The sequence below is a fragment of the Notolabrus celidotus genome, chromosome 15, assembly GCF_009762535.1.
Source record: "Notolabrus celidotus isolate fNotCel1 chromosome 15, fNotCel1.pri, whole genome shotgun sequence".
NCBI lineage: Eukaryota > Metazoa > Chordata > Actinopteri > Labriformes > Labridae > Notolabrus > Notolabrus celidotus.
The window spans coordinates 13,351,523-13,362,028 of record NC_048286.1 but is presented as its reverse complement, the minus strand read 5'-3'; the positions used below and the strand labels follow the sequence as shown (position 1 = coordinate 13,362,028).

The 10,506-nt window shown below is 39.6% G+C and overlaps 1 protein-coding gene across 1 annotated transcript in view; it reads left to right on the top strand.

Moving 5' to 3' along the window:
• Window positions 1–2,544: 2,544 nt before the first annotated feature.
• The window catches only part of mib1 (mindbomb E3 ubiquitin protein ligase 1), a 61,367-nt gene continuing 53,405 nt past the window's right edge, over window positions 2,545–10,506 (top strand). The window contains 3 exon segments of the mRNA XM_034702703.1: window positions 2,545–3,478; window positions 4,683–4,854; window positions 9,101–9,230. Coding sequence (XP_034558594.1) covers window positions 3,250–3,478; window positions 4,683–4,854; window positions 9,101–9,230 — 531 coding nt within the window. The 5' untranslated portion in view covers window positions 2,545–3,249.

Sequence of the window (10,506 nt, the reverse complement as noted above, 5' to 3'; positions counted from 1 at the left end):
TCCTGCAGTCAGCACAGGTGAAGTGCACGATGCAGAACAGGGATAATACCGAGTCTTCAAGGTGTCCCTCCTGAGCTTTTATAAGAATAAGAAAGTGTATGCGACAACAGTGGAAATAGAACACAGTCAACTTTTTTAAATAAGCATGAAAAAACTGCAAGAAATGGCCACATTAATTCTGGATTATAATCAATGACATCTTCCCCAGGGCCTCCGGATCCACATGGGGCTAATAGACACAAGGTTCCCCACGTGGCAATTAGTTGTTATAATTCCATTAACATGAGGTCCTTTTTTCCATTGTAGGCCTATGCACTACTAGCCTATAGAAGAATCAGAATCAGCTTTGTTGGCCAGGTATGCTTGGACACACAAGGAATTTGGCTTGGTAAACTGTGCTCTCTTTGTACAAGGCATAAGAATAAGACATACAAATAAAAATAAAAATGTAATAACAATATCATCCACTATAAATACAAAAGAACAAGAAATGGTCACGACTAATATGTACAGGCTAAAATAATATGATAATGATGATGATATAGCTTGATGTAATCAGAAATTGTAGGGACCCTGAGGCTAAACTTGTTTTATTTTATATTTTGATGGTGCCTCTACTGCTTTAGAGGGGGCCCTGTGATGAAATTAGAAAGTGAAGGCCTTGTTAAGAGTTTAATTCTATTATAATGATTGTGCTTTAAATCTGTTTAATACTTCAACAAACCATAGAGGATGGTATTTTTGGGGTCTACAGGATGCCACCCCAAAGTGAAGGCTTGCAAGTCAAATCCCTGTTGGGTTATTGTAGTCTCAGTCTCATTTAAAAGTAGATCCAGTCTGGCGTTCTCAGTTTTAAGCACCTGGCAAGTCTGGTATAAGTTAAAACAACATTTGAACAGAATCAAAATTCAGATTATGAGTTAATGATTATTATAATATTACATTTTTTGAGGATGATACTGGTTTCAGAAAAAATGTAGAAGGGCATGATTTCACCCATCATTATGACCTTCCCCACACATTTGTTGCTGGACTCTGATAGTCTTAGAAGAGGAAACATTTCTCTACTCAATTTGTGAATTTGTATTACATTTGGTTCTGGAAAAAAAATACAGAATCTTACTTTGGTATTCCCATTATATCCTCTACTAAAAAGAGAGAAGAAAAAATATAAACATACATTCAAAATGTTAATTATTAACTATATTATGTTGGATTATCACACTTAAATGAGAGAAATATCAGCTTACATCACCTGGTGGCCATTTATGCGGCCACCACTTCTTCTCTATAGGTCAATCTCATTTGATTATGAGAAGTGGAATTGATGTTAGTTACCATCAGCTCAATCAGCTGCAATGATCATGTGACTATTAAGTTTGATGAACAACTAATTATGCTTTTTTTTTTTTCTTTTTTTACTGTATTCAAAACAGTATGGAGGCCCCTGTGAGAAAGTCTTCATTCTTCTGAGTAGCTCATTCTTCAACCATTCATAAAAAAACTGTTTTTCCCACAGTTTGTTCCCTCATCTAGTACAGGGGTTCCCAACCTTTTCAGCCCGCTACCCCCAAAATATTGGTGCCAAAGACTTGCAACCCCAGCTGTCCCTCTAAGTGATTTAATGTGTCTTCATTTAGATGGACTCTACCTATATGAGCATGTGTCTGTGTTTCCTGTGCCATTATGAATTAACTTACTGCTACTGATGCGTTTGATAATTAACTGTTCACTAACCCTACACTTAGGAGTCATCTGGCAAAAAAAAAAAAAAGACAGAAAACTCATTACATTTTCTATTTTCAGGGTTTTATTAAAAGTTTAGCTACTATTTTTGAGGATATTTTTTTACTATAATGGGTTAAATGAACAATTTTTAGATCATTAAAAAAATTCATTCTGGAAGACATCTCACGACCCCCCATTTGTGTTTCGCGAACCCCTAGGGGGTCCCGACCCACACTTTGGGAACCCCTGATCTAGTAAACTATATCTTTATACATATGTCTTTATATCAATGGAGTTTTTAAACTCTTTAGCTATAAAAGCAACTGTATGGTCTAACACAAATAATGATCGTGTTATTATATCAGCTATAGCTAACTATTTTTTTGTTTAAATTCATGCAAAATGTGCCATTCACAATTGCTCTGTTAGTTTAAATGTCCCGGTGAAAGCCTTTTTTTAAAACTTGGTTTTTATTTTGGTTTAGGCAAAATAAACATTCATTTATACATCTTTACTGTATCTATTGCTATATGGTTTCATAAAATATAATATAACAATAAACAGAACACAAAAGACATACCTTTAAATGAATGAATTAACAAATAAGAATAAATAATACATATAGATAGAGAGATAATAGAAAAAGGGAGGAAGAGAAAAAGAAGTGAATAAATAAAATAAAATAAAAAGAGCACTTTGCTGAAACCCTTTTTAAATAAAAGTCAAGAATATCTTTCTCCTGTGGTTGGGTTGTCTTCCATTCATTTTCTTGGATGGGAATGCATGGTGTTGATCTGCTCTAGTGCGCATGCGTGCTTGAAGCTACTCCCGTGCTTGTTTTTCCAGCCTCGAGTCTTCGGGCTTTGTCGTGTATCTCCGGAGCTAGTTGTTGCTCGTCTGAGAGCACTGAACGATGATTGACAATAATGGCGACGCGTTTATTCTGAGTTGACTCCAGGGAACCATCTCTGGTTGACAAAGGGAACACCTTGGATTGATTTTCAGCAACACAGACAACAAACGTTTGGATAATCTACCCCCAGACGGACTACATTGACCCCAGCGACCAGGACCTGCTGGTCGGGAGAGGTTTATCAAGCTAGCATTGCGATAGCTAGCAACTCAGCTCGTTAGCTCGCTAAGTTGAAGAGGTGGCATTCTTGTGTGTGGAGTAGAGGAGAGGGACAGACTGTGTGCACAGAGCTGAGATTTGGCTGGGCTGGCAATGTGGCCGCTCAGAATAATCGGGGGTATATAGTGGGTTTTTTTTTCAGGGGCAGCGTTGAGGAGACTCAGGCTTGCAGTCGACGTTAGCTTGTGTGAACAGTTTTTTGTAGGTCCAGCAGCTTTCTTCAATAGCTAAGTTAGCTAGCAGGATAGCTGTGAGGATTGTTCCTTTCTTTCCTGTTAGGACTTGCTTTGCACTTACATTTTGAACTGTTCACCACAGCTTGCTAGCAACGACGTCTAGCCTGCTATCTATCAAGTATTTTTGGAGTATTGTGAGACCAGGTTTCTGAAATGACCACCGGCAGGAATAACCGAGCGATGATGGAAGGAGTTGGGGCGAGAGTGGTCCGTGGACCGGACTGGAAGTGGGGGAAGCAGGATGGTGGAGAAGGACATGTTGGCACCGTGAGGAGTTTCGAAAGTCCAGAGGAGGTGGTTGTAGTCTGGGATAATGGGACCGCTGCAAACTACCGATGTTCTGGAGCCTACGACGTGAGGATACTAGACAGCGCTCCAACAGGTAACTTCACATCAGATGGCTCTCTTGCTCTCACACTCATTGTTTCAGATCCTTTAGCTGGTTGCTCTTTTCTTGTTGTGCACCACTGTTCTTCTTTTTAGGGTGTAGAAACTTTGTTTATCTGGCAACTACACAATGTGAATGACTTGTTGCTGTAATGTATTATTTTTTAATCATTATTATTTGAATCATTGCTTTAACCTATATTTATCTTAATTAATTATTTATTTTTCTATTTATTTCTTTTATTCCTCTGATCTTGTTAACGCTACCTTATTTTTTAACGTTTCTTTCCACTATTACATATTTTATTAATTTTTACTGTATTTATTTTATTTTGAAGTATTTTATTTATAATCATGCCTTTTATCATTTTACCATTGCTGTTGTTTTCTGTCTCTGTTATTCTGTGAAGCACTTTGGGCTGCATGTTTTTATGTATGAAAGGTGCTATATTAATAAAGTTGAATTGAGTTGATGAAATGACCAGGTTAACAACTATTACAAGAATGGAGGACATGGAGCACAATAGCTTTACTTTTTGTTTTGTTGTCATACTAACGCATGGCTGCTACCACTTGTAAAGACCAGGTCAGTATTTGATGACATATAGTCTGAACAGATCATATCACACACAGCTTGGTGCAAAATATGCAAAACAGGCGGGTGAGATCTACAAGATATGCATGAACACACTTAAAATAGTACCCACACCATGTGACTGCATATTGCACATTAAAAAGGAAACACTCTTCAGTAGGATGTGTCAGTTCTGTTTATGCAAAGGCATAAATGTGGCAATTAAACATCATTTAGTTTCATTACATGCCAATACATGTACATTGAAAGGGTACAACCAGTTCTGTTTGTCTCCACCCGATGATGCAGTTGTTGGTAGATGTTATCACACCATCAGGTCACAATGATGATAAGAGTGAGAGGCCTAAATAAGTCTGGCTTTCTTACATGTTCGGGTGTAGAGTTTTTGGGGATTTTTTCCTATAAGACATGGTGAATATCAAGAAAGTGTCAGCCTGTGAATTATTCATAAGGTTGCACATTGACTTGATGTATTATCTCAGTAGCATATATGTTGATAGTATAAAACTAAAATGTAGTTTAATGTGTATTAAGTATGTGTAATGTACACAAACAACACTTGTAAAACCACAGTTTACTAACGCTGAGAACACTTTCCCTCCAGGCATCAAGCATGATGGAACCATGTGTGACACCTGCCGTCAACAGCCCATCATCGGTATCCGCTGGAAATGTGCTGAGTGCACCAATTATGACCTCTGCACAACCTGTTACCATGGAGACAAGCATCACCTGAGACACCGGTTCTACAGGATCACCACCCCGGGCAGTGAGAGGTTAGTTAACCCAGCAGCATCATTATGCCTCCACTGATACCCACCCTGTGTCTGTGTGTCAACATAGACACAGGCCAGCCACTCAATCCCTGCTCTTGATTGTGATCACTAGGTTTACCCTTTCACTCCTTTAGTTTGGCTTCAGGTTGCTTTACGTGTATGTGACATTTGAGAAGTCTTTTGTGCACCTTGCCTCACAGGCAGACAGAATCTGTCTCCATGCACCCAGCCCTCAGTTGCCAGGCAACCACTCAGCCTCATTATAAGATTCAGTCTGACGCTTTTCAAAATGATATTAATGCACCGCTGCATCCTGGTAACAAACACTTTTTAGAGCACTTAAACTACATTTAAAGTAGCTTCTTAGTGAATATAGAGGATAAAGTGTAATAACTGTCCTAAAAGTTAATTATATACTATTGCTACTACCTATTACAATAACCCTTAGTGACAACTAGGGATGCACCAAAATGAAAACTCTTGGCCGAAACCGAAAACCGAAAATGAGGAAACCAAGGCCGAAACACCAAAATAAATTATTATGCCAAGGGAGACTGGGGTCAGTTGTAACATTTGCACTTGCTCCAATCACGAACAAGTTATGAATCACCTGATTCACTCTGCACATGCTCAGTTTAGTTGCAGCTAGTTTGTATAGCAGTTTGAACACACTGGGTTAAAAGAGCTCAAAGTTATAGACAGAAATGTCAAAAATGTTACAACTGTCCCCGGTCTCCCCTACCATTGCATTTATGGCTCTGACTGTGTACTGACCTCACTAAAATCAAGGATCTCATTGAACATATCAGACATCGAGGGTGCATGACCCTCATCTGGTTCAGAGAGACGAGTCCTTTTTTCTGCAATCTGTTCTCCTTCTCCTGGGCTGTGAGCTTCTCCGTCTCCAAGCGGGTTCTCCGCATCCATCACGGCCTGGATCATTTCTTGTGCGCGCTGCTTTATTCCCACATCCAAGTAATGATCTTTATAACGCAGATCAATTACAGTCACGATGAAGTGCAGAGGATCCGACTAGATCTCAGTGAAACGTGTGCTGACAGACTCTAAGAGTGTACTTTCCATTGTTTTCACTCCGTGGTCCGTCTCAACCTCTTTGCTTAGAAGACCCTTTAGTGCTGCAATTAAAAGAAGAACGGATGCAGACATGTTGGACCTTATCAAGACAAGTGCATACTGGCAACGGTTTTTCCTTGCGTCATCACAACATTCTGTTTCGTCCGTGTTGTTTCAGTGATAAAAGTCTTTCGGCCGAAAACCGAAAATGCACCTTTGGGCCATTTTTGGCCGAACATTTTCGGTGGCCGAACATTTTCGGTGGCCGAACATTTTCGGTGGCCGAATTTTTGGTGCATCCCTATTATATACTACTACTACTACTACTAATACTACTACTAGTATTACTACTACTACTACTGCTACTACTTAATACAATAACCCTTATAATAATAATAACCCACACTATGTACATACAAGCTGTCATTTCTACTTCATTCACTTGTACGAGATTACTACAGAAGTCCTTAATACCGCTTAAATTGTCAATATTTGCCTGAATTAAGTCAGCTGCTCAAATGCTTTGCACATTGGGAACCTCACTGTGTAACCTTTTGCTGTTTTTTGCTGCTAGAAGATGAGGTTCATGTGTAAAACTGTCCTTTTACTGTCATAATACAAATTCAGCACTTCTCAGCTGTGTCACGTGACCCACTTTAACTGATAAAAGCACAAACGTGTTTAATTTTGAAGACAGTTATAGGTCTACTTTAAATACATTAGCTAAGTCATTACAAGGTGGGACTGATTTTTGTTCAAGTCAGCATAGTTGAATTTGATGCTGAACTTTTCACATTTTGTGCAAACTTCTCAAAAGTGCCAAAATCAGTGATTGTGTATCTAAAACTAAGACAATTGTGCACAATGCCATTGAGTGTGCATGTAGTAGTGTTTGGGTGTGTGTGTTCTATATCTAGAAGTAGGCGTAACTGATTTTTATCTACCCTCAGGTCAGTAAAAATTGCCATAAGTGTCTAGTGGAAACAATGTTAAAGGTGTGGTGTGTGGAAGGTAGCAACATTGTTACCAGTATATTCATGTACAGACGAGACCAAGAAACATTGTTAAAGGCAGCTTTACTTTGTGCATGTAGAGATATGCACCATAGAGAACTAATGCAGCTCATTTATTGTAGGAAATTCATGCAATCAGACCAACCACTGATTTAATTTTACTATGTTAAATGTGTTATTTGGATCCTTTAGTGAGTCTGCACACTTGCTAAATTCCACAACTCACATTTGATCTGGTTACTGCATACCCCGTCAGTACTGTGATGATGCTCCATCCATTTCAGGCCTATTGCAGCCAAACACAATAGTTTTGTAAATGAACACATGGCCCAACAGCTGGCAGCCTTTTCAACAGAGTACGACTTCATTTCCCGGGAGACAGACATTGCATAATGAACAATAGGTGCTGGAGGTCTCCCCAATTCACACTGCTCCGACAGCGAGGTGGAGTGTTTTGTTACAGCGCATTAGATTCTGTCACTAACTGCCGAAGAGGGAGTGGTTAGAGGCCCCAAGCTGTTTGTATTGGTTAGACCTCCACTGTCCAGCTGCCGTGTCTACCACCAAGCTCACTGTTGTTAGAGGGGGAGAGCTCTGCTGGATCATGGTTCAATGTTTCATTAGCTAGTTTAGCTAGTTGCTAAACTGGTGTTAAGACTACAGATCCCTGCATTATGGTGGTAGTAGTTTTTAGAATCTGTGTGTTAAGCTACTTTAGAACTGGTTTGTCTCTTACATTTGCGGTGCCATGATTGGGGGATGTGGAGGAAAAGGGGTGTAGTTATTGGTATGGTGTGATCGTGGAGCTATCACAAAAACCATTGTTATTCATAATATTACAACATGACACCTACGATTCAATAGCAAGCACTTCTTTGGATGTCACTGAATCAAACAGCATGAGAAAGTCTCACCTGCTTGTCATTAGAAAGTAGGGATGTACATTTTAAGTATTTTCTGTGAGTGATCTTTGGAAATGTTAACGATCAATTATCGATTCATCAATTAAAGAAAACATTATTATTCTTATGTCAAAAACAATGCCAACTATGTTATTTCCCTCTAAATTATATTTTCTACAGCAACAAAATGCATATAACTGACTGTATTGAATACTGGTGTACAACATTTTTAACACTGATTATCAGTGTGCCTTCACTTATATAGTGAATGCTCATACTACTAACAGAAAAGTACTTCAGACTCACAGTGTCCAGTTTTCTGCCTACTCGTTCTTATTGAGAAAAATAAACATGTGTATTCGGTCAGGTGTGAGCCAGGAGCGCAACCGGGTCAAAATCAGTCCAGCTGCAGAAAAACCCAGACGGCTTTGATGCTGCTGGTCTGCAAACATAGCGTACTAGCAATTCCCACCAGTCTGTTGGCTTTGTATCCAAAGGTGGGGAAGTGAGCTCTTTTAAAGTTGTCAACCTTCATGTCTGTGTCGCTGTTGGCAGAAGTTGCGTATTGATCCTCTTTAAAAAACAGAGACCTGATGCACAGCCGCAGCCCCCAGCTGAGCGTCTCTGTGTGCAACACCTTTAACAGCTGATTCACATTGAAACATGCTTTAAACTTAAAACACCTCCCTGATAGCTGAGTGTAATATGAGACCACATGATGTTTGTTCCACGTGACGGAAAATTGAAAACAAAAACGTGTGTTTCGAGTTCGAGTTCAACAATCAATGAATCGATAATCAATGAATTATGTAAATCCCTATTAGAAAGAAAGGAAGATCAGGGATCACCTGTTGCTCACTGCTCTGGGAAACGTTTCAGAGTAGTTTGGTTTATCTCTCCTCAAACATCAGTTTCCCAAAGCAGAGATATATTTGATTGTCAGGGGCTGCATGACATAGTTGGAGATTAGAAGCTGTTAAGGCTTGATGCTCACAGTAACATTTTTCATTTGTAGCTGAGTCTCATTTGCAGAAAGTAATTTACACCACGACTCTGCAGAGTAAGCTCAAAGGGAAGGGCAGTTAAGGATACAAGGTACCAGTTGATAGACATCCCCTCTATAGTGCATATTTGACATCTGGAGAGGAGATAAAAACTGTGAAGTGATTCATATCAACAGAGACCATGTAACGGCTTGCTGTGGAATAATCAAATGAAGATAATTGACGTTGCTTGTAAATGTTTCTGTCTGAGCAGAGTACTTTTGGAGTCACGTCGCAAGTCGAAGAAAATCACAGCCAGAGGCATCTTCACTGGCGGTCGAGTGGTGAGGGGAGTGGACTGGCAGTGGGAAGACCAAGATGGAGGCAATCTACGGAGAGGAAAGGTAGGTTCAAAATCTATAACTCCACACTTCCCTTTCTTTAATCCTTGAAGTGCACTGTAAAGTCTTTAAAGCAGCAGGTAGTTGCGACAATAAGTCTGTGAGTCGGTCACACAGAAAGGCTGTTGCTGAAAAAGATAGCACTGGTGCTTTTTCTCATGTATAGAAAAGCAGTTGATCCAGTAACATCAAATCTGCTTATAGTCTGCAGTGGACAAGACATTATGTTTTTTTTTAAGCAAAGTAACATGTTAAGAATGGTTCACAAAATGACTTTAGTGCACAGATATCTTTCCATTTGTCTTTATTGAACAAAACTGTCAATTGATTCAATCCCAAAAACGACGGCAATCACTCCTTTATTTTATGCAAAGCTGCAAAATTAAGTTCATTCCAAGCGGCAACCTCCAGTCTAACAATATGAGTCCAATGCGGAAGTGCTAAAAACTGCAGTTCATCGAGGATCCGCTTGAGGCTGGCTCCGGAAGTACCCGAAACCACATACACACCAATTCAAAAAAGATGATCTTTACAGCAGAAATAAACATGTTTACAGCCTGGTACAAAAGACGAGTGTGCTCGGGAACACTGTAGCTGTTGGCTAGGAGGCTCAACGCCCGCCTCTTTACGTCACAATCGCTCGACAGCAGCAATATGGCTGCCGCTGACGATTAGCCTCAAAACAGTGCTTCAGAAACAGATGGGTGATGTCACGGATACTACGTCCATATTTTATACAGTCTATGGGTCATTCATAAATCCCTGGAGGTTGCAAGAGGCTATCCCACCAAAATGTGTGCTACTGAAACAAGCGCCTATGTAAGAGTTGCATTAAAGGAAAAACCAGGGATCCCTTGCTCTGAATAAACTTAGAGAGGAAAAAACAAACTTGCATCCCAGGATATGAGTTGATTTGAAATGTGCAGGAGCCTCAATCAAAACAGGAAAGGCTCTGCCTGAACCAACATGTCACTAACATGGACATGCTGTACTATGAGCATTGGAGAACACAAACTGTCCAGTCCTGTGGTGTCAAGTTCGGCGTGCACACTTGTGCTGTGGTTAAAGTAGTGCTGTCTTGAATTTAACAAGACAACTATGCTATGGGTCTGTATCGTTTAATCTCAAAAATATACTAACACTTATCTATTAGCCAATCCACAGCAGACTCTGATGACTCAAATCAATGTTTGTCTTATTTTACAGAGTCAGTGTTAATATGCTGTCATCACACACATGCTACTCCTCCTACTTTTAAAACAGAAGTCAAAAGATAGAT